The sequence below is a fragment of the Phaethon aethereus genome (genome assembly GCF_964289735.1).
Source record: "Phaethon aethereus genome assembly, chromosome: 26".
In the NCBI taxonomy this organism is placed as follows: Eukaryota; Metazoa; Chordata; class Aves; order Phaethontiformes; family Phaethontidae; genus Phaethon; species Phaethon aethereus.
Genome location: NC_138602.1, coordinates 1520589 through 1545762, shown reverse-complemented (window position 1 = coordinate 1545762; position 25174 = coordinate 1520589). Strand labels below are relative to the sequence as shown.

At 50.0% G+C, this 25174-nt stretch overlaps 1 protein-coding gene across 1 annotated transcript in view; it reads right to left on the bottom strand.

Moving 5' to 3' along the window:
- Positions 1–16890, bottom strand: part of DOT1L (DOT1 like histone lysine methyltransferase) — a gene marked incomplete at its 5' end in the record, with an annotated part of 71035 nt that extends 54145 nt beyond the window's left edge. Inside the window, one exon of the mRNA XM_082011111.1 lies at positions 16810–16890. Within this exon, the coding sequence (XP_081867237.1) occupies positions 16810–16890 (81 nt within the window). The remainder of the gene's footprint in view (positions 1–16809) is intronic.
- Between the last annotated feature and the right edge of the window lie 8284 nt (positions 16891–25174).

Here is a 25174-nt window from a genome sequence, read left to right as displayed (position 1 = left end):
AGACATCAGATGTGCTGTTTTTCAGAAGACTGCAGGAATCACAATCTCTTTAAGAAAATAGATGGCAAGCATATGAGGGAAGGAGTCTTTGATTGCCACCCAGGCCATTAAACCCATCAAAATGAGCCCTCTAAGGAAAAATAAGGCTTAAGAAAATCCATTTTTCAAGTTTCTATGGACTAGCAGAAGATGTACATGAAGGAACTGTCATTCTACTTATTTCCCTGTCATTTCCTGAAATCAGGAATTGTGTAGCTGATACCCGTGAGGATTATTGGTATGCAGTAGGTACTTGACTGCAAGTTCCACAATGAACAGCTGATTTCATCGACCTAGCATCTGGTACACACTCACATCTCCATATGGGCAGTAAGATTCTAGCACAGTGAATGGCTTTCTAAAATAAAGCAGCAACTAAACAGGAGGAGTGGATATCAGTGTAGGGAAAAGAAAAAACCCTCCCAGCACACACAAAAAAAGGAGGCCTGAATATGCAGACCTTTTCATGAACTGAAAAACAAAAAAAACCCCATGCACAAAACACATTGAAACTTGTGCATTACAAATATACACTAGACTATGAGGCACAAATGTTTGTTGACTTTAATTTGGGAGTGTACTCAGGAGCAACAGAAGCAGAAGCGAGTTTAACAAACTGTTCCAAATTCACACTAGTAAAATCCTTGGAGCTGCACGTATATGCACCATGCTACAAAAAAAAAAATCTACTTTAGGGAAGTTACAGAAGGTCCTACACATATTGTTGCATCCATCTTGTGAAGCCTTAGTTAGAAGAATCCATCTGCACAAAGTTGAGGTTATATTTAGACATTTGTTTCTTAAAGTGGCTTTGACCTTTTAATTAGGAGTCCAGTATCCAAGGCCCTTCCAGAGTCAGAAGTGTGATTCTTCACTCTCTCTCAAATAATTTCCCTTGTCTTCTGCTACAGAAATGTCATTTCTACAGAGTTACCAGTGCAAAATTCTATAGCAAAGGGAAGGGACAGGCCACAGAAAGCAGAGTATTGGGGCCAGGGGAAAGGAGGGAATGGAAGAAGAAAGACACTAATGGACAGATGACAGAAAACGGCCGGGATTATCTCTATTTCTTAAAGTCACAGAAGGATGTGATATAAGTCAAACAGAAGCTTTTTCCATCAGTAACACAGCTTTCATATTTGCCTGAAGAAACAGGTTTCCCTTTGTATAACCAGTTTATATACTTAGGATCAGCCAGTCTCGTAGCAGTTCTCATTCCAAGAAACTTGTACATAGCCCTTTAGATACCTGGATAAAAATCTCACAATTGAGAAGCACAGAAAGAAAAGTAAACATTTCTGAAGTCTGTTATAGTAAAGGTATGAAGGAACACTTCCTATTTTACTAGAAAAAGCTTTTCTTTTCAGAGTGGAAGAAGTTAAGCCTGTATCTAGGAGTCACACAAGAGACTAATCAAAGGAAAAAAAAAATCATTCCAGTTACAATCTCAAAAAGGAGAAACAGCCAACATACAAGTAGCCAGGACATTTGGGATTGAACACATAGTGGCCTAGAAGCCAAGCATTACCTTGGTCATGTTTCATAACAACATGCCAATGCTCCGCAAATGCCCTGAACATCGTAAAACTTGCACAGGCATTCGCTCAGGGCCTGGATGGGGACAGCCCAAATCCAACAGAAACCAACACCACCAATAAACAGTCACCCAATTTAAGTTCAGAAATGTCAGGTAAGGAATTCTGTTGATAAATCTTGGCCTAGAAAACAGGGACGCAACTGGACTAAAATCTGCTCCTCTCAGTGCACATATAAAAGAAGCAGCAACATACAGGAGGAGGACTTTTCCTTCTTTTCATTTCTTATCTGCAAAATATGAAAATAACCCAAGACAGTCAGCTCATCCATAAACATCCCCTATAAATTTTCACCTTTTGCTACACACAGCATTATCACAATAGAAGCCCCTTGGGCTGATCTAGCTCTTCCAGTAAACTGTGTTCCTGTATAGTAGGAATATGCTTTATCAACATAAGCACATTATACCAGAAAACTGAATTCATGCTTATTTTGGCATAACCGTTTTCTCTGAAGAAGTTATAGTCTTCATTGATGGTTTTGGATAGTTTCAGTGCTAGCAGAACACATGGAGAAACCCCTTCACCTATAGGTGTTCATTTATAATGATCAAAATTGTTTAATTAACTGATTCCTTTGTCTTGGATTAAAAAGTGAAAAAGAAATTAAAAAAAAACCAAACAAATCACAACGCACATCTACAACCACAGATCATCCAATTTAAGCAACTGGTTTTACTAACACAACCTCATGTGGAAACTCCAGCCAGAAGGGGCCTTTCTGAATTTAGTTTGTGTCATTATCGAGGAATAATGAACTTGAAAACAGTTCCACATTTACTGCTGCTAAACTTCTCATGCTGAAACACTTACCAAGTTTATTATACACTATAACTAACATGCTTCGTCCAAGTAGACAAACTCCCAAGATCTCATGCAAGTCTTGCAAACAATCAGAGATGATCTCGTAACATTTCTTCAAAGCGGAGAAGACCATGGAAAATGGAGGAGTGAAGGGGGGGAAATAGATCTAAAGGAAATACAGAGCGGTTTCCCTTTCTTTAGAGAAACTTTTAGTCCCATTTCAACATTACGGTTGTAAGATTTAATAAGAATAGACATTAAACAGCACCAGTCATCACATCTGTATTCATGCAGTTGTTTATGACACTGATAGAGAGCCTTCAGCAACTCAAAAGGCAAGTTGAATAGAAACCACACCAAAGCCACAGACTCCGCTCCGACCAGCATCAGCCTCTGCCCATCATCCTTTCAAGCAGATGCACTGGTTTTGGCCAGACATGCAACTGAGCTCACTGCAGCAGCTTTAACTCAGCTCCTCCTACACTGGATGAACACTGAAACCGGCAGGTTGGGAAGGACTGACGGCAATTCCCAACGGCTCGGCTGCACTCACAGCAGTCTGACAAACCTTACACCTGGCTCAGCCAACAGTCAATCCGGCACATTCAAAGACGTCCTGAAGCTTCTCGAGTTCAGACATCTACTTTTTTTTTTATTTAACTTTTTTTCAGGCTACAGTGACCCATGACCAACACCAGCATGGCAGCTACACCTCTCCTGCAGGCACCTTATACAAGCACATCGTGCTATACTTTGGCAAACAGTCACCTGTGAGAGCACAGCTTTACACTGCATCTGCATCCGTACTCGCAATGCTTTGTCAGTAAAATATCCTGGTAAAGAGCCTCCTACAAACAGACAGGCTATCAATCATGAAATACACTGTGCAGAAGCCTTTTGGACGAGTCTCAAGAAGTGTTATCTGTTCTGTTCACAGTCACGAGATGATGCCACGGTACTCTCTGTCAAGAAGAGGAGTTCCATTCATCCTCCGACTCTGCGCCAAACTGTTCTCCCTGCCTCCTCCCCTACACACTGATGTGAAGCATACTACGTGCTGCTCGTTGGCCTGGCTGTACTTCTGCAATGATCTTGTATTTATGTAGTTTGAGAGGCCCTCGGAATCTTCTGAGCCACATAAATGGAAGCTATTTCATGCGACAAGACCTTATTGCTTTAATGTGGTCTATGCACTAAGTATTTAGAGTACAAAGTTGCAGTCTATAGTAATTATTGAGAATGCCCAAGGCTCTTCATAACACGTTTATTAAAAAAACACCTAAACAAACATTAAAAGTTAGTTATTGCAGTCAATTCTCTCCAGCTGAACTTTATTATAGAGTTATTTTCAACCTAAACGTACAATTTAAAATTGAAATGTGAGCTCCCAGAGAAAATTCAATAGTTTTTGCCAAGACATTTCATTGGAAAAATAATGGAAAGAAAGCAGACACTTTTGAAAAAGTCACTTATAAGAGAATCCAATTTTCTATGGAAAACAGTGGAGAACAGTTTCAGCCAGCACAACTGAACAGCTTCACAGTTCCGATTCTTACAACAGATTTCTCCATCCACTTTACTACAACTCTAATCACAAGAGTTAGAATTTGAAGCCAGAAACACACCCACTGCTATTACTATGAGTACACTAGTGCCCAGAAGCCCTACCAGCATACAAGACTCCTGCTTACATACCATGCCAAGCAGAGTCCTCCTACCGAGGTCAACAAGCTGCATTAGTTGTTTTGCCCTTTAGGACATGGAGATTAGGTTATAGAGAATTTTTTTAAAATGTGATCTTTCCCTTTACCTCTTCTCCAACAGTTTCCCAGCCTGATTGTTCTCAGTTAGGACCTTTTCTTGCGGTTTAGGCTCAGCTCTCTAAACACGGGGCGGGGGAAGGATAATGAATGTTTCTGCATGCTTCAACACTCGAGTCAGTCCTCTCTACAACAGACATTCTGTATCTTGCAGATACGAGAAGCCCTATAGGTAGTTTTAAAGGCAAAATAAGACAGTGCCCAAAAAGCTCTTTCCAAATATGTTTTTCTGTGCAATCATCATAATTTTCTATAATCACATGCTCTTTGTTTGTTAACCCAAATTAAAAAGAACAAAAAACCAATATGACCAGAACTTAAGTTCTTAGTAGTTATCACAGCTATACACTCTAATACCTATGTAAAAAAACTAAAGAAGCCCAAATCACACTATGCCTCAGATGAACAGTACCAGACATATTTCAGTTATGTATACATAACTTTGTTCAACAAAGCACAAAAGTTCTAATAAAAACAGCTGAATCTGAAGGTTTTGCGTAACACTACACGAAGAAGGTAAAGTGAAAATTACAATTTGTTACATTTTTTTGCCACAAGCTAGCTGTTATGAAGGCTTGTAGTTCAGGCTAACTACAAAGCACTACACACTCTTTCACCAGGTGTGGCTGTTTTGGTTACATTATTTTTTCAAGTTAACATCCCTTAGGATATCTTAGCAGCACTATTTTGATATAATTCCATATTCCAGTCCTGTATCCTAGGTTCTTGGGTGTGTTTGTATAGGACTAGTTATCTCACAGTGCAACAATTCCTACTCTAAACTGAATCTCTAACCTAAAGCAACAGATTTAAACATTGTATGTTTCTTCCTCAAACACAAAGAAAACGTTGGATTAAATTGGGCAGCCCTCATTGCCTGAAGCAAGGAACACCACCCTAGTGCCTCTGCAAATTCACATCTTTTTACATTTAGGTCTATCTTATGAAACTATACTTATCCTTGGGGATAAGCATAAGTTGGGACTTATGGGTGAACACTGTATTTTTCTAAACATCTCCGCACATGCAAAGTGGGGATCCTTGTGAGATCTGATCAATCTACAGAGTAAAGGTAGCAAAAAGCCCAAACCCGCAAACCTGAGAGAACAAACGGTTTGAAAATCTGGATGAGGTCTTGAAAAAAAGAAATACAGCTCATGTGCCTTCAATCAGTAGCTCTCAAGCACCATACACAGAACTTTAAGATCCCTTATCTGCTCTTCATAGATAGGAACATTTTTGTGCATAGCTTTGACTGCCCAAGACTAAACTGTCCCACGACAAAAGCAGTTCTTACCTTTGCAGAGCCAGTTTAGTGTTTGAGTCACTAGACCACACTTCCTCCCCCAAAAACAGGCAAGATGACCAAAGCAGCTCTTCAGAAATGTGCAAACAAGCTGTGGTCAAGCATTTGCAAACCAGGAGGAAGAGATCTCCTACAAGTTCTTCACTGCATACCAGATGAACCCAAACAATTCAGGGAAAACAAAACCTGAAACAAGGTAGTTACAAATAAATCAATGGCGCCAGTTACGTACCTTTTAATGATTGTCTTTAGACACCATTCTACTTCCAGTATTTCAACCATTAACACTGGATCCCAAGTACTAAACACTGACTCCACTCATGTATTAACAGAAGCCATTTTGATTTGCCAAACTGGGATCTGCGTATGATCTATTTAACTCACACAACAAAAGAGGTCAGTCTCACTAGCCCCTGGTTTTAAAGAACAGCTTGGTTGCCTGTAGTGGCAGCTCTCTCCCCAGGCAGTGGTCCATAAATCCAAAGGAGGGGATATTACAGCTGGGTACAAGATGGTTAGCAGAGATCAAAAAGATGGATTAGGAAAAGCCAATCAATCTTGCAGAAGGCTAGTGGGACAAGTGCCTCTTTAATGTCCCCTAGGTTTCCTCCATCTGTGGAGGATGATAAGCGTTTCTCTAGACACCAAGAAAGGCAATGTGAGCTACTGCAGCTGCAGCTTCCCCACAGGAACCAGGAAAACATCCAGCATTCTGTGTGGCACGCGGATGCCCTCTCAAAACCACTGCCTTCAGCCTGTCAGAGGTTTGCGTTTCTCTTCCCGCAGGGTTTAACTTAATTTACACCCTGTCTAGAAAGAGTCACCAGAATCTTTCAGCTTCTCTGTCCAGAGCATGCCCATATTCAGTACACCTGCAAACAATGGTTGACAAGAGCCTGTGAAAAGTCGAAACCAAAGTACTTCCAGCTGCTACAGCAGCAAAGAGCTGCCTGCAGGCCAGCTGAACAAAAGGAAAGATCTCAAGCTCCACAGCCCTGTCAGCTAGTGCCTTCAATCACTTTGCATTTTAAGGTCTTTGCCTCATGCTCAAATGCCAGTTACACTTTGAGCAAGGAAAGGGGAAAGTCTGCTCTGTGCTACAGTTCAAATTGTATAGCTAGCCTTCATTTAATATTGCCAAATTTTATCACAAATCAAGATTGTGTCATTTAGCTTCCACAGCAACAAAAGCCCAAGTCTTCTCATCAAATCAGAGGAGGCCCAAAAGTCTTCTTTGAAGCATCCAATTATTGCTGTTGCCTTACACCAAGGGAATATAAAGACATGCACAAGTATACATATATATTAGTATGTAAAAAAAAAAAGAGATCTCCTACAGAGAACAGCTTGTATCTATTCTTTTTCTCCCAGCCTCAGAGAAGCTGCGAGGGAAGCAAGAGCTACCAAGACTACATTTTGAAACCCATCTCCCACACAGCAAGAGAGCAGACAAGTTTGATGCAGTTTCAGCAGTTAAGTCTACTGTCACAGAAAACTAAATCGAAAACATGGGGGGCAATTATGGCCCTTAACAGCTATATAAGGACTTTTTAAAGAAAAAAAAGTTTGGCCCAAGATCCAAAATATACTAAAACTACTGAGTTAACAAAAGAAACATGCATGAGAAAAGAAGATCCAAACTCCTCCGGGTAATCCTCATATAGCATGAGTAAAGGTGATCCAGAATTTGTAGACAGGACAGTTGTGGACCTGGTTGCAACAGGGGCTCATACTTTCATTGCAGTTACCTAAACCACAACAAAACCATTTTGCCTTTCCACATAGCAATTCCAACTGTTGCTACGGACACTGCACAAATGCAGGAGGGAACGGTTCCCATGATAGTGTGTAGGAGGGGCTGTATAAATATATTAACATTCAATCATTCTGCAGGAGTGTCTAAGGCAACATCCACATGGGACAGTTACAGCAGGATGACCTACTGGCTTCAGTCTGTGTAAACCAGGCTTAGCCCAGACATAAGTAAGTAGTTCTATCATGCAAAGAGACAGACTAGTTTAAAAAAAAATCAGAAATGTTTATAATAGAATATATCGGGGAATGCAACTATTTGGTAAAACAGTACCTTGCACTAGTATATCTTATTGCCCTTTCAGTTAAGTTTGAGGCAATTATAAACTGTTCCCACAATATGACAGCTGGAGGGAGCACGCGGATGCTTGCAGCTATTCCAGCAGCTGAAGAAGGGCTATGTGTACACGCAAAGGAGTCCAGTGTTTGCTTATTCTGGGACAGAGTAGACTGCTGGGCTTTCACTCAAGCCAACAAGAAAGGCAGCCCTTCACTTCACAGAGTTTAAACCAACACAGCCACCTGCCTTGCCAGTGCTTTCCTGAAAGCCACCTCTTGCTTTGGGCCAGCAATGTCTGTGCACACACACAGTGAAGTTGGGGGAGGCCTAAGTTAAAACTAAACCTTTCTGGTGTTTTGGTTTAGTTTACCTTTCAACCAGGCCAGTTCACCACACCAGTGTACAAATACACTGCTAGAAGGGTAAGGGCAGCTTAAACACAACAGCAAATAGACAGAGATGGCAAAAGCAGCAAGAGTTGTTTCTACTTGCAGGTATACCAGCTTCAAACTTTCATGTATCCATGAACTGTGTTAACAAAGAAATAACTCTCCCATGCAGCAGTGGCTGGAGAGGTGGGGGGAGCAGAAAACAGCCATATACATCCACACTGCCAGAAGCTTAAACCTTGATGTGAAACCTAAGCAAAGGGTTATTGCTAGTAGAAATGAATATCCACCCCCAAAACTGCTGTTGCCGAAAGCAGCTACCATCTCTTTCTCAAGCCCACAGTCCCCCCACATCCTTGGTGAGTGCTGGGAGGAAGGTCATGGCACAGCCTAGCTCTTCGGTCAGCATTTGCTGTCAGAACAGCTGATATCCACCTCCTACAAGGAAAACCAGCAGGCCAAAGGGAAGCATCCTGCAGGCCACCGGTAGGACACCACCACCTCAAAACAACCACTTTACATTCTGTAAAGATAACTCAATCTTGGACAGCTCAGAAATTCTGCCCCTGCTTAATACGCATAAGTAGTCTAACAGAAGTCAGCAATAAAACCCTGTGTTCCTTCCGAAGCCCACTTAGCTCGTAAAGAAAGATATTTTGTGAGGTACAAAAAAAAAAAAAAAAGAATGGTTAGATCCCCGGCTTGTAAGCTTCAAATTGTGCTGCAGAGCCACAATACAAACTACATGTACCTCAGACTTTGAACAGCATACAGGAAATTCTAAGTGCCCACCATTTTTAAAAGCTTCTGTTTTAAAGACTTGTAAATGACCCTACAATACTACAATGTATTCTTCATATGTTGCAAATGACTCTGTGTTCTAACAGGCAGGGAGGGAAGCCAAAGCGAGATCAACACAAACTCCAATCCCCGGCTTCAGAGGCGGCTCTGCACCAGCACCCGATCTCAGTTCCGAAGGGCTTTGCTGCCAATAGATAAGCAAGAGTGAATCCCCTGCAACACAATGGAAATCCAGATGAGTAACGAAAAAGTATTCTTCAGAGGCCAAACTTTTTAGAATTTCAGAACTATATACTGTCAAACACCAATAATATTGCTGAGCTTTAAGAAGTAAATGACAAATTAATGCCAAAACTTCAGGAAACTGCCCTTCACACTACACAGAAGATATTACAAAGTTTCTCAATCACAGAAACGGTATTAAAACCCATTAATTTTTACTAACAAACTTAATTCAGAACTTTCTGTAGTGTTCTCGTTTTTTAAAGTTTCTAATGCTTCATTTAGCTGTCTTCAGTAGTTCCTCAGATTTTTCCTCTAAAACCAAAAAGTTCTTTCAGTGTAGGTTTTTAGGAAATTCTCATTCACTCTTGAAGTGAAACAAAACAAAATACTCAGAACAGAAACTTTTTCGTTATTCATAGATCTGTTCATATCTATGAAGCCATCATTTCCTGCTATAAGACATACTCACCCTCTTCCTACGCTCTAAAAATAGTACCTACTCAATTTGATATCTATAGCAGCTTGTGGCAAAATACCATTGTACATTCAGCTTTATTTCTTGTTCCTCTTCAGACTTAGTTTTGTCTCATCTTTAATAATTATTTTGAAAGTAAATATATTATGTCCACAATTCCTAATATGAACTTCTCTTGCTTCTGTGGATCCTTCTGTTAGGAAGGAGAAAATAAATGGAGCAAAAGTATTTTAAATATTTTGAGACACTTTACAATTATGAATCTGTGATAAACACACTGTAAGGGAAAAACAGCATCCTACCTCCGGTCCTTGTCTTGATCATTATAGTAAAAAGCTTTAGTCAGTTAAAGCTTAACTCAAAGCAGGAAGAAAAAAAGCAAGGCAGTATGAAACGGGAAAAAGAAAGAAGGAAGAGTACAAAAGTAGACATATGGATGTCTGGGGAGAAGGGTGATTAAATTTCCCATAAATCTTGCATACCAAGAGGAAAGATATTTTGTCTAAATTCCCAAGAGAAACACCATTCAGTCACATATCTGAGACTTGAAAGGATAATCATCTCCATATATATTAAGGCTGCCATGAAGGACAAGAGTTGAAGTTGCATGTGGTGGCATGGATTTCCCTTGGCACACTAAAAGCTTTCAATACTGTGTCTAAGTGTAACTGATGGGTGAGTTTTAGGTAGATAAATTTGAATTGCCACAGCTAGAACTCTGGCCAGGACAGGAACATTAATCCTCACTCATCTGCTGATAGGAAAAAAAAACAAAAAAGGAAGGAAAAAAAAAGGAATCTTGAACAGCTCCTCTGTCTTTCAACAGTTACCTTTCAGATAACTCAGTTATATGAAAAAATAAAGACTACTGTGGTCTTAAGATGCAATACAAGAGAACAACTTTCACTTTTCATACAGAAATACTAGGGAAAAAGTGTACTTAACTGAACTCATGATTTATATTGTATTCAATGGGTCAGAGCTTTGAACAAAACCCAGTCTGAAAACTGAACAAGTACTGATTGTCACTCATGGCAAGTTAGACTTCAAAGGGTAAAGCCCAGAAGAAAACTGCTATTCTGTAATAACCACGTGCTCGCAATTAAATGCTGTATGGTTATGGTCTTCCTCGCCTTGTGAGGCTACCTCACCTCCCAGCAGCACATTGCTGGGTTCCCTTTGGCATTCGTGAGAGCAGAAAAGCACAGAAAAATGATGCAACTGTGCCAACTCTGTAATTTGCTTCTGTTTCTTTGCTGGGTAGCAGAGAAATCCAAGTACTTTTGAAATTACCAAGTCAATTATTTCCCAGTTTTACACTATTCACTCTCCCCACTCCATGTTTTTTTAGAACTGGGGAGGGAAGAGGGGTGTTGAGAAATCGGAAGTCTGCTAAAAGTTTTCAAACCTTTTCTTCACTAGAGAGGTTTCTATAAGTAATTAGTCATCCTCGCAAACATTTCCCAACAAGCTGCATCAACAGCATCTATTAAATCAGAGAAAATCCCCTAACCTCTGCCATCACTGCTGAATTTCTGGGTGATTACTCAGAGTGTGAGGAGGTTTTGCCTGGCAAAGCCAGCTCAACAGTTTCCTCCACTCGCCACCCCCTCCTTTGTACCCACACCACTGCCCTGGGAAGGCAGCATGAGTCAGATTACAGATCAGGGCGGAGGGGGGCCGGCTGTGAAAACATTGGAACATTTTTTTCCAGCCCAGATATTTTCAGCGATCCAGTTCACAGAGCCACCCCACACACAGCTTCACCACAGCATGACAGAGGGTCTGCCAGCACGCTTCGGGACTGCAGACAGTGGCTGAAGGGGCACTCCACCTTCTCCCTCCAGTGCAGACTGATCCAAGGGAAGACCCACACACACGTGTAAGACGTGAAGCTGTTTTCCATCAGCTCATCCTGCCGGAGCGTAACAGAGTATGTAGTAAGGAAAGGATGGATCTCTGCAGGGAAAATAGCAAGAGCAAGTGGCTGGGGGAAAGGAGGCGTGGGACGGTCGACCCCTCAACCACAGCCTGCAGCTCCAGCAGGTGAGGTGCAGCACCAAAGGGACCAATTTAGGCCCAATTTAGGACCTTCCTAAATTGATCTTGCAGTACCGCGCCATGGCACTCAACTTCAGCAACTGCTCCCCCACCTACCTTGCTTCCTGAGAAGTCGGAGCTAGTCATGAGAAAAACTACTCCCAGTAAAGCTGAGTGACACGCCAAAAAAAAAACCCATTAAATTCTTAAACAAGGTTTGTTATTCATCTCTACTGTTGAACTTTCATTTCAAAGGTGACACTCTCGACTGGGCTGTGATTTTCATTATCACTGCCTGCCCTTGAGCTTTTCGTGCACAGCACATTCCTTTGGTGAGAGAATGATATCAGCTGTATCACCGACCGGTGAAGCAAAGGGAAAAAAAAAAAAAAGAGAAAAACACCCACACCACACAGACACTCTGCACCCTTCTGCCTGTACAAAGTCCAGTGTTATCAAGCTTTGTCTCCCATTACTCCTCAGCAGCAGACACACGTACACCTCTCAAACAGCTGCAGGGGGATGCTCTGACAACACTCAATTAGCCAAGGAGAGTTTTTTGCCATTACAGCTGAGTGGAAAGTCAGCAGCAAAGAAGAGGAACACAGACAAATCAATGAATTATTCAAGCCAGACTTATCGTCACAGTTGCTAATTTGGAGGCTTAAGCTTCAGCAGCTCACAGCAGAGGTACCTCACCCTGGTAAGATGTGCACAACGGCACAACAAGGACTGTCCCCTCCTGGGACAGAGTCAAGGGCCTGAGATTTCCAGGCTAGAAGATAGGAACAAAATTGGTAAGAGATACCCAGAAAGTAAGCACTACTGGGATCCACAGCGGCTCACCCATCAGCAGCCTGAGCAGCAGCACAAGTTCCCAAGCACTATCACAACACAATTGCCTAGTCCTGACAAGTCAAACAGGGAGGGGAGGGAACACAACATACAAAAACCTGACACACACAGAGGTTTGCAGTTATCTTTAGAGAGAATGCTATTCAGCAGGCGAACAATGGGAAGGCCCACCAGATGAAAAGAGCAAGGCAAGACAGGCAGATGTCTAATTCTGAAACTTGAAAGGACTTGCACACTCTTTAACGTGACAGGCAGGGAGTCATTTGCAGCCATCCAGGTGAAGGACACCGTGCCCTGACAGCATAAGCCACTCAAAGTCAACACCCGTCCCACCCCGTGCTCATCACCTGGCTGTGCCTCCTGTCCCCCCTTTGTCAGCACTGACAATTACTTTGATCACACTGCAAACCTGGTCAGTGAAAGCCTAAAGGAGAAGAGATAAATGTGTCCTCCTATTGATGCACGTGGTACCACAAAACAGGCTTTCCCACATTGCAGTGGGGTGCAGCTCAAACATCAATTTTGGTGACAATAATCAGCTTCAGCAGCTCTGAAGCCTCCTGTTGCTCAGTTCTGTATGCAAGCAATCCGTCACTGGTGCCAAAGGTGTATCAGCAGAACCGTGCCAGACCAGGTTGTGGAACTGATCCAGATTTATTTAAAAAAAAAAAAAAACCACATAACAACAAACAACCCCCACACACAGAAAAAAATACACCACACACCTTTTGGACTCCTTATGCAGGAACTGTTGTCAAGAGGAGTTCAAAATACCACCTCAGACACCTCACAGATTAGGCACAACTTACCATGGTAAGAAAAATCTCCATGTTCAAATGACTAAATATTCAGATTTAACTATAGTAAAAGTCAGAGACAAGAGAATGAACCAATTTAAGGACAATTCTCTAGAAGAAACCTTAAAATCTGCAAGTCTTAGAACTACAAGGGGACTTCACCCCTTGTATCCATTAGATCTAAGTACCAAGTCATGCAAATCAATACTTGAAGTATGACTACAATGCCATCCTCTATTGGCATTAACCTATTTAAGACCACCTGGATCCATGAACTCTGCTCGCTTACCGTTTTGAGCACATAAAATCCAGGCCTGTATCTCATCGGATACCAAAATTAAAATTTTTAATGCAGTATCACCAGTCTCTGACAACCCAACACAAGCAAAAAATGGGGCAGGTAGGTGGGAGTCAAGGAGTTAAACAGCATACAAAAGAATAAACTCACTTCAGCTCTGATTAAGCAGGGCACTCAAAAACAGAGGTCAATATCAGAAAATATTTTGTGAGTCATGAGGAGAGATTACTCACCATACACTATTCAACTTACTCATCACAGTGTGCTACGGACAGAACTGCTCACCATGTATTCATTAGGAAACCATGGCCTTTCCTTTGAGAAAAGCAGAAGGCGGGGGAAAGAGTCATACTTTCAGTTTTGTGTGTAAGCCAGTGGGAGGCTGTATCTGCTACACCAATGCTCTCTCCTCCCACGGCCCTAATTAGATTCAGAGGGAAATACATGTTTCACATCACCCTCCCAGGCTCTTTTAGCATCCCAACAAGCACTAGGTTGTCAGCTAACCTATTATGCAAACTCAGCAGTCTGAAGAGACCCCACTTTTCCTATTGTACACAAAATAAGCAGCAGTCCTGCAATAAACAGACACATTATTAATCCAGGCATCCATTAACATGAGAGATGAGACCCTTAGCCTTTTACACAGCAATACTGACACCACTAATTTAAGATGTAGTAAGAGCATAAAAATAGCCAAGTTACTCAATACAGGGTTACATCACGCAGCGGTACTCATCAAGAAGCAGGTCTACAATACCACTCAGCCTCTGATGTTGGGAAAGATGATTCCCTGCCATTCCTGGCACTCTCACCAAAAATAATTAGCGAGGACTGTGAGCTTCCCCTCCCCTTTCTCTCCAGCTCTCTTTGGAAAATATATCTCACGGCATACGACAGGAAGCAGCAAGAATGCTGCTAAATAAAACCACTTGAAGTATATTTCCCCTCCCCAGGTATCCCACCTTACTTCCTAGGAACCAAGCAGCAGAACGAGTGGTGAAACTAAGAAATGTTCTGCTTACGTCAAACAGAGCTGAGCTCTAAAACCACAACGGTACATATACCCTGCTGCCAACTCAAGGCTGAGCCAACGAGGGAAAGAAAGTCTACGGTTCAGCAGAGTACAACGTTAGCAGGCCAAACGCTGCCATGTACAGAGAGCAGGATTTATTTCTAAAGCTCCAGAGTTCATCTGCTGCTGCAAAGGCCAGAGCTGCAAGCGGCGTGCGTGTGTGTATGCATGCGTGCCCACGCACGCAAGCGCACGCTTCTCTAATATGCAGCGTGATCTTTTCACCAAAACTGCAGGACAGAATATTGATTGGCTCCAGATGAACCATCCACTTCTGTATTACTGTGGAAAAATTTGCAATGCAGAGAGGTCGGTTTAATGGCAGGATGTTCGGGTTTTGCGGTATTTCCTAACACACGCGGATAGCGCATATGGAAAAGCACCCCTGCCCTGTGTATTTGTGATTAACTGGAAAAGAAAATCTATGTATTCTGCCATCTTCAGAACCGGCTGCTCAAGTTTTACTTAACTACATCCTTATTTCCCATGCCGCCAACAGCATTAAAATGCACATTGGGGGGGGGGGGGGGCGGGGGGAGAGTTTGGAGGTTGTGGTTTGTTTGGTTTGGTTTTTTTAAACCTGTAGGAAGTTTTGTGAACATACATAAATCCATTCCTTCCTTCCAGATTAATCCCTAACCTATATAATCTTTAACCTATACTTCACTCAACCTGCTTCAAGACACAAGTTAATATTTGGCAACATGAAGAAAACTGAACTGGTCATCGTTATACTTTCAGTTTCTGTCAATTTGAGCAGAGCGCGCGCCCGCGAACACACACACGAATGACAGAGCTGCCCAAACAGGAAAGGCTGCATTAACCAGTGTGTGCTGGAGGCTCCAGCTCCGGGAGCAGCCGATGAAAATAGCACGCCAGCATACATGGAGGATGTTTTGGAAACCACAGATACAGCAACAGCACCAAAAGGCAGGCAGCAGATAGGAATACACAGCCATCTCCCCTGCCACAAGCGATATATTTCTAATCATTCATACACAAGCACGTTACGATTGCCAAGCGAGAAACCATATCAGCAATATCAGCTGCCCCAGCCTGTTTGTCCCAGTATGTTCTCACCATGAAGGAGCACACGTACAAGAGCAAAGCCTGAAACACAGAGAATAACCAGCAGTACTCAGACGCAGTTAAAAAAAAAAAAAAAAAGATATTTTTCCTTTTACAAACTGTTCTCAAAGATGCTACAAAGAGTTAGGGTGCAAAATTCTTTAAGGGTTGGTACGAACCCTACGCACATACAAAAAAACCCTCTCAAGCCTTTTTGCCTCTCGTGAGATTTTCACTAATTTGAACATGGACATTGTTATCAAGGTCACACATGTCTCACTCAGGGCTCCGGAGAGGCAGGAAAGTCAGGCAACTTAGAAAAAAAACACCGCTCACGTAACTAAACAGGGACAAGTGACATTTTATTTGAAAGCATGCGGATTACGGCTGCCATCAACTGACAAACCTGACTTGAATTCTGTTCAGACTAAATAAAAGAGAAGCTACAAGGGCACTCGCTCCAGGAAAACGTAAGCAACAGCACCAAGCCCACTAACACGTACGGAAGGAAAGCCGTGCTCCCCTACCCACAATTAACGCTTCTCCTCTGTTTATTTCCACTCCTGCGACCAGTTTTGGGGGGGTGCCCCCGACACCATCGATAATTTAGGCGATATTTATCAGCCAGAAAGCCCCTCTCGATTTCACCCCTCTTGAAGCAGCTCTGGTTATTAACCAGTTACACGAGCCGAGCTCAGGAAAACACGAAAACTTTTCATTAACCAGTCCTCCTCCTCCCCGCCCTTAAGTTTAGTCAACCAATTATAAAAAGAAATTGGGAATTTGACTTCCAGGAGAGCAGCAGCACCCCGGGCGGGGGAGCCCGGCAGCCCCTCACCCTCCAGCCCGGGGCTGCGGGGGGTGCTCCCGCATGGGAAGCGCTACCGGGTAAATAACGCAAATTACTCCCGCTCCCGGGAAGGACGCGCATTACCGGATTGATTAACAACTGACAGAAAGCGCTCAGGGGGAGCCACGGCGGGCTGGGGGAGGGAGGGGAAGGGGCCGGGGCCGGCGGGCTGGAGCCGGGGCCCCGCGGGGCTGAGCGGGGCCGCGGCGGGTGGCCGGGCCCGGGGAGCGGGCGGCGCTGACAGGGCGCGGGGCAGGTGCCGGGCCGGGGCCATACTCACGTAGACGGGCAGCGGCCAGGGGTAGACGGCGGGCTCGGCTCCCACGGGCGACTTCAGCCGGAGCTCCAGCCTCTCGCCCATGTCGGCAGCCGGAGAAGGAGGCGGCGGCGGCCCCGCACCATGCTAGAGGGGCCGGCCGGGGTGGGGTGTGGCGGCCGGGCCCGGCCGGGGGGCGTGTGCGAGGTGAGGCGGCGGCGGCGGCGGCGGGGGGGGCGGCGAGAGAGGCGGGGAGGGGAGGCCGGTGCCGGCGGGGGCGCCCGCTCCCCTCGCCTCCCTCTATTGTCGTTAGCGGCTCGCGGGGCTCTCCGGCGCCGCCGCCATCTTGGGCCGGCGTGAGGCGAAGCACAATGAGGCGCCGGGGCCGGGCCGGGCCGGGCCCGAGCGACGCGCCAGACGCGGGGGGCGGAGGCGGGTGCGGCCTCGCGCTCCCTCCCCCTGTCCTCAGCTGCCCTCCCCGCGCGCGCCCCCTCCTCGCGCGCGCCCCCGCGCCGCGCGCCGGCGGGGGGCGGGGGGAGCGTGTGCCAGGCGGCGCGGGGTACCGGCGCGCGAGCTCCGCTCCTCGCCCACGGGCGGGGCCGGGCGCGTGAGGGCGCGAGGCGGGCGGCGACACGAGGCTGCGGTGCCCACGCGTGTGCAAGGGCGCAGGGCCGGCACGCAGCGCTCGGGGCAGGGCGGGGGGGGCAAGGCGGGAGCGTGCAGGCAGAGTCGTGCGAGGCGGGAACCCTCCGCGGCGGCGCAGGGCCGGCCCATCACACGCAGGTGGCGGGGACGAGGCTGCGATGCTCCACGCGTGTGACAGCGCAGGGCTGGAACGCGGCACTGAGGCGGCCGTGCGAGGCTGGCGCACCCCGAGTGACGGTGCAAGGCTGACACACCCCACTCAGGGGATCGTGCAAGGCTGGAACGCTCCACGTGACAGCGCGAGGCTGGCACGCGGCATTCGTGTGACCCCGCAAGGCTGGAGTGACGCGTGTGATGGCACGTGTGCGCGGTTCACTAAAGCGATGGAACGGGCCCACGCGCCACCGGGATGCTGGTGCAAAGTCTGCACGCGAGTGACGGTGTGAGCTTTGCACCGCACTGCAAGGTCACAGTGCAAGGCGCGCGTGTTCCACGCACGTGACGCTGCCGGGGGCTTCCCGTTGCACGTGGGCGAGCGCGCCAGGCCCGTGCAAGGGGCTCCGCACGTCTCCGAGTAAGAGTTTCACTGGGATGGGGGGTCGGGAGCCCTGGCGAAGACGAGCCATGGTCTCACACCCAGGCAGCACCCAGTGCATCCTCCAACGGGGACGGGTGGCCGGGGTCCGTCGGCTGCGAACGCCGAGCGCGGAAGTAAGCGCTGCCCCGGGCACAGAGCGGAGCAACGGGCGCAGGGAGCTGCTGCGCTGGCGACTACAGCCTTGCTACACGGTGTAACCTGGTAGTAGGATTTAAGTGCACCCAAGCGTGGCCCCGGTGCTGGGGCTGGTGCTTCTCTTGTGACGGCCAGAGCCAGATGACATCATTTTGCATCTCTGTAGGTGCCCAGCAGTGGCCGGGAGCAGAGCTATACCATTTACATCTCTGTAGGTGCCCAGCAGTGGCCAGGAGCTGAGCCATACCATTTACATCTCTATAGGTGCCCAGCAGTGGCCAGGAGCTGAGCCATACCATTTACATCTCTATAGGTGCCCAGCAGTGGCCAGGAGCAGAGCCATACCATTTACATCTCTATAGGTGCCCAGCATCGCTGGGAGCCGAGTGATAAAATCAGGCTTCCCCCCTCGAAGCCTTTTGGGTGCTAATTTGCTCCATCCTGGGGCTGATGGAGGGGGGCACAGCCGAGGGGGCTCCTGGCCCCAGCCACCCGCCCCAGGAGCTCGGCCCGGGGGTGCACGGGCCAGAGCTGGCTCCTGCCGGGGCTGGCTCCGGCTCCCAACACCTGCGTTTTACCCTCGCCAGCCTGCCGGCCGCCGCAAAACATTGCACGGCTCCGGAGCCCGCGGCACGAGAGCGGAACTGGTACGGAGCACCCCAAAAGGCGGGATCCACGCTGGAGGTCAGAGCCGGACCCGGGGAGCCCGTCTCAGCCCTTGGTCCGGCACGGGAGCGTTGCCAGCCGGGCGGCGTCGGTGTGCCCGGAGCTCTCGCGGGTGACGCACCTGCACCCTGGGGTCGGTTCGGAGCCCTGCAGCCACTTGCTCCTCTGTCGCCCTCGAAAGCAGCCAGTTTCTTCCCAGCAGGTGATTTTTAAGTGGTTTTCAGCCCGTGGGACACAAGCGCTGCAACGTCCAGTGCATCAGGGCTCTCTGGCCCCCAATTCAGCAGCGGGTGACCCCGAGGGAAGAGCACCCAGTGTCACTGCGGCACCTGCACCCTCCCTGCCCGCCTCTGCTCACACCCTGCTGCCGGATGGGGCCCAGGGACGGCCACGCCACGCCACGCTGGGTGCTGGTTTCCATTCAAGAGCTGGAAGAGCAGCAGTGAACCCGCATCTGCCAGGGACGAGCATCCCTGCGGGGCAGGTGCCGAGGAGGCACCCCCACCCCGGTCGGGCATCGGGGAGCCCGGACACCGTGGCACAGCCTGACCTGCAGCCAAGCACCGCGGAGCCAGATGGTTTCGGGGAGGAAAACCAGCCTTTTCCCATCAAACTGGCAGTGGAAGTTGTGCTGGGAGCTGCTGCCCAGCAATGCGGGCGTGGGGCTGGTAACACCCCCACTTGGTTTCTCACTTTCTCAGCCACAGATAGGTAAACACGGCTCGTGGCAGGATGATTTTGCCATCTGTCTCTTCTGGCTCTTGTCCCCCCATCTTCCTTTTATCCTGATGGAGAGGATGTGGGTCAGCCACAAACATGCTGGGGGGGTTGGGGGGGCCGCCTGCCGTGGAGCCAGCTTTCGGCACCAGCCTGCAGTGCCCCTGCTTCTGGGTGATCGCACCCGCTCTCCTCCTGCGCTGGGCTCTGGCTCCGGGGCCGGGCAAGGCCACCTGCGTTCGGTGGGCATCTGTAAAGTCCTTCAGGATCCTGCTCCCTCTGCCTCGACGACGCACGGAGACGTCCAATATTTGGGCTGAAAACTGGCATCGCTGTTGGGGTCGCAGCCTGCGCGGTCGTGCTCCTGCTCCCATCGCCCCGACAGCACGGCATGGGAGGGCACGGGGATGCACCGTGCCTGAAATGTCTCCCGGAGCCACCACGTGCCAGAGCGGGATATTTTCCGGCGAGGTATTTTGTGCATTATCTAACACCTGTATTTCTTGTCAGGTTGCTGCCTTCAGCTGAGACCAGCAGCCGTTTGCTGGAGGCGGGTGCAGAGCCCTGCGACAGAGACCTCGGGCCGGGACCCACGGCAGGTTGCTCCCTATTCCAGAAACGCCTCCGAATCCGGGTCCAAACTCAGCTGCTCTTCTCTCTGTATCCTTTTTCCCCTCCTTAAATGTCCATACGTGCAGAAAACTACATAACTAGGAACGCTTTTCTAAAGAAAACACTAAAATCATCAAGTCAGCAGTGCTTAAACTGCTCTGACTGCCTCTTAAATAATCAATTCATATTTAATTAGCTTACCGCAAAAATTCCATTAAATTTAAATAAATAGACATGGCAGGAGTTCTCCAAGGCACAGCAGGCTCCATTTAAAGAATTCTCTTTGAGTTCGTTAGGTTGGTCTTTAATCAGTTTGTCGTCGAAGTCCTTGTGTGGCCCAAGCAGGCTCCTGGGCTGCTAATAACGAGTAATGGAAGCTACAAGGGTTTCCCGGATGGACCCAGCCCGCGCCCGGCCATCTGGCCGCTGAGCCGCGCGTCCGCGCCAGCGCTGATGTCTGCTGGCAGGTAGCGGAGAGCAGGTGATTTTTGAAACGCCTCGCCCTAACCAGGAGATCCTTTTTTCACTGATTTTGCTGAGTTTGCCATCCTGGTGAAGAGAGGAAAGCAAGCAAGGGCAGCAGCTTGTTTTCTGCCGGTTCGGCCCCTGAGAGACCGGAGCAGCCCCATGACTTGTCCAGGGGGTGGGAGCCACCCTGCCCCCTTCGTCAGCTCTGAAATTTTGCTTTTTTGGGTCATCATTGCCTGCTTGCCCCCGTGCTTGCCCGCCGCGTGGCCCTGTGCTGCAGCGGGACCCGCCAGGTGCTGCCAGGGCTCCACGGGCCGATGATCTCCCAGGAGCATCAGGCAGTGACCTGCAGCGTCGCCCGCTCCAGAGTCACAAGATCAGCTTCGAAATCGGCAGCTGTTGCATTTTGCTGGCGCCGAGGTTTGCGGGGGGAGACGTGCCTGTCTCCTTCCTGGGTTTGCCGGCCCTGCTGCATCCCCTGCCAGCTGCAGCTCCCGGCTCCGTCCTGGCACAATTCAGAGCTGAATTTTTTTTGCCACCACCAGGTAAACCAGGTTTGACTGAGGGAGGAATGGGGAAGTGCGGCGCGGCTGCCCGCGCGTGGCCGTCGTTCTGGGCGCTGCGGAAGGGAGGTTTCCTTGGCGGGCGCAGGTACAGCGTGCCGGCTGGCACCCGGCCCTGCGGAGGCTCGCAGCCAGCCGGCAGCCTCTCTGCCCCACCGCTCCCGCGTCCCACCTCTGCTCCCATGCAGCAGACTGGGCACTGCCTGGGGACCCCCCGGGGGCAGGCAGTGAGTGGAACGGGGATCCCGGCTCCTGCGGGCATGAGGGGACGCAGGGAGGGCGTTCATGCGCCGAGGACGTCTTGCACAAGCCATGCTCGGAGCAAGCCACGTGCAAAGACACCTCCTGAGCTTATTCCCACGCTGGCGTTACTCCCCTCAGGGCTGCGGGATCAGCTCCCTGCAGCGGCACGCTGCTGCACTCGTGGGTGCGTCGACCCTCATGGCCGGCGAAGTGCTGGCAGGGCGAGTGCTTGGCCGCAGGATGGGAGCCAGGGTGGGCGCAGGGGCTCAAGGTGCACGTCGGCTCCTCTGGAAACTTCCCTTTTCCATGATGTCTCTTCTCGAGTATTGACCCAATTTAGTTGACGATAACAAGTTAGATCACAAGGCGGGTTAATACGGGCAAGTCTGTTCCCATCAGTTTAAATATTCCAACCGGAGCCCTGTGCATTCGCCCCCGTAACGGCGGGGCAGGATGCTCGTGGTCCATAGCCCCAGAGGATGGGGTCAGCTTGCTGCTCTGGCACCCACTCCCGCTGTAAAAGCCTCCCCTCATTCTGGATGCCCACATCTTTCTGTTTATCTCTAATTTGGGCTCCCCTGGGACAGGGTTGCTGGTGTCCTTCGTGGTACGTGGTTTTTCCTTCTCTCCCCCTGAAGCCTGGAGCGTGGCCAAGCTCTGTTCACTGTTTTGTGGTAGGACCAATAAACTCGGACTCTGCAAATGGCTCCCGTCGCACCGCTTGTTTCATGGAGCAGTTAAGCTGTTTAACCCCAGCTGGAATTGCACGTCTCAGTCCCCCATTAGCCATTCGACGGCCCCATGAAATAAGGCAGGATGTTTGGCAACACGAATGCAAGCCCGACCGTGCAGAGCTTCCTTTCCCCTCCTTGCAAAATGGCCCACGTGCAATTTTCCAAGCCCCATTTTAATTTCCCAGGGTCAATCCTGCGTCGCGCCAGGGAGTTCCCTTCCACATGACGGAGCAGCATCTGTCCTTTCCATCTGTCCCGGCAGCTCCCTGGGCCAAATCTCTCCAGGGATGCTGCGGCTGCAGTTGCCACAACAACAAAATGATGCAACAGTTTCATCTCGGGATGCAGAAGCGACGTTAACGCCAGGGCCCGGGGCAGGCGAGAGGTGCTGCGGATGCGCTGGTGCCGGCAAAGGTCCAAGCAGGATAAAGCCCTTTTTGCTCATGAATGTCCCCAGTCTGGTCCTGGAAACTGGTCTGTTTGAGCCCAGTTTGAGGGCTTTTCTCCCCAGAGAGATGTGGCTGACACTGCTGGAGCTGCCCTCGCCCAGGGATAGGAATGCTGTACATCCCAAATTCACCAGGGAACAAGATGGAAAAAGCCGGGGGGACTGTCGGCCTGCTGCCGCACCAGGCACAGCCGATGGCAGCCAAATCGCCGGCTCTGCTCAGCCCCCCCGGGCCAGACCCAAACCCCACAGAAGTTAACAGGGACATTTCCACTGGAACAAGTGCAAACTGACCACATCTCCAGCGTGGCCGGGTGCGTCCAGCACCGACTGGACACGACCCCCTCCCAGCTCTCCCCTCCACATCAAACACCGGTCCCATGCGTGCACCGGGGCATTGCTGAGCCCTTCCCTGTGCACTGCCCTGGCTGCAAGCGAACCCCGAGCCCCATGTCCCCGCTGTCCCCCCCGTCCCCTTGGGCTGCAGCAACCCCACCAACCTTTCCCCTTTCCGCTGCCTCAGGGCAGATCCGTGTTCCCGGGATTAAGGGCTCTGCCCCACAGCCCTGGGATCCAGCTCCCGCGGGGGTTCACTGCCCGGCTGGGCTGGGCGCCGGCAGGACGGGGAGGAGGGAACATCCCCGCTCCCATCAACCTCCTCTGGGCTCCGTGCCTCTACACTGGGCACCCCAAAGGAAGGCGCGTCTGAACCGGAGCCGTGCCCTGGCTCCGTGCTCGCGGGCTGCCACCAGCTGCGTGGGCCGGCCTGGGTGCTGGTGGTCACTGTACGGTGGCAGCCAGCCCAGCCAGGAGCCAGGCTGTGGCAAGACGTGGGGGTAAGAGTGGCCCTGGGGGCTGCTGCCCTGCACGGGCCGGGGATTGAACCAGTGGGCGAGCAGCAGCACGGCCAGGCGTCCTGGGAAAGCCCAAACCCAGCTGGGCTGGAGTTAAAACCCCAAAGGGGTTTCCCTCGCTGCGGAGGGCAACGTGCAGGCACAAAACGGTGGCTCTCACCTGCACTCTGAGCCCAGGACTCTCGGGCATGTGCAGCCCCTGAAATCTGGGAACCGGGCACCTCTCGGGTGCGTGCGCGTGCCCGTTCGCAGACGCTTGCTTGGTTGTTGCTGGAAAACTCGCCTCTGCAAGAGTGCTGGCACAGCTGCTGTGGGCCGAGGCCGACTGGGCATCGCAGAGCTGGGCTGGGGTTTGCTCAGAGGCTGCTGAACCCCCCGGTACCACCTGGAGCCAGGGAAACCCATCCCACCCCCCCCACCCTGTTAGAGCTCTGCTTTGCCATGGAAAAACAACCCCAATTTTGTCCTTTTAGGCTCTGCTGGAGCTTGAATCTCCTGGCAGCACCACCTCAGCGTGCATCAGCAAACACCACCCTGCCAGGTTGCTCCCAGGGCCACGGAATCCATGCAGGGACCCTCTGCCCTGCCCCAGCCCCTGGCACAGCCGTGACCCCGCATGGGGACAGAAAGGCCAAACCAGGTCCCGTGGCCAGTTGGGGCAGGATGTCCCTGCCGCTGCCTCCCACCTCAGTCACCCCTTTTTGCCCCCAACGCTTGGAGCTTGCAAGCCCGGAGCTGGCTCAAACAGCCGGGCAGCTTTTGTCCCCCACGCACCGCTTGGCCAGGCCCAGCAGCCCCTGCCCTTCCTGCCCGCACCGCGGAAGGCAGCCGGGGCTGGGGGCACCCGGGGGTTCCGCAGGGTCTGGTGGGCTCTCCCCAGCCCCCAGCTTGCCGGGCCATGCCAGCTCCAGCCTGGAATTGTTTGCAACCAATTTCAAGCAAGGAATTTGGTTGAAATTTTTCAGTATGAGGCCACAGTGTTTAATCCTTGGGCTCCATCCCCGCCCTGGGATGGCACCATCACCGCTGCGTCCGGCTCTGCACCCCCATTTCAGAGGCGACCGTGGGGGGACAAAGGCTCTGGGAGGGTAGGGGGTGAGGGGGCTGTGCTGGCTGCATGTGCAGCGCGGTGCCAGACCCGAGTCTCCCGCCGCGGGGCCCGGGCCAGCCAAAAGCAGGCGCGGTGCACACAGCTGCCTGAATGGGTCCCTTGTCCCCGCAGCGCCGGCTGGCTGGGCGCCCCGCTCCGTGCCTGGCCCATGGGGACACCAGCTGCCCCCACACCCCGCCCCACAGCTCACCCGTCACCCAGCACAGGGCACCCATCACCCACACACTAACATGGGTGACCCAAACATGGGGTACCCATCACCCCCACCCAGATACAGCTCACCCATCGCCCAAACATGAGCACACATCACCCCCACCCAAGCATGGGGCACCCATTACCCAAACATGGGGTACCCATCACTCCCACCCGAACATGGGGCACCCATCGCCCAAACACAGGACGCCCATCACCTACTCAAGGGGCACTCAGCTCCCTCCCGTGTCCCCCCGGCTCTCCCGGGCCGCCGGCGCCATCTCGCGGGGGCCGAGCGGGAGCGGCGGAGCGCAGGGACGGGCAGGGGCGGGCAGGGATGGGCAAGGCGGGCAGCGCGGGTCGGGGCCGCGGGCGGGGGCTCTGCCGGAGCTATACGGGCACC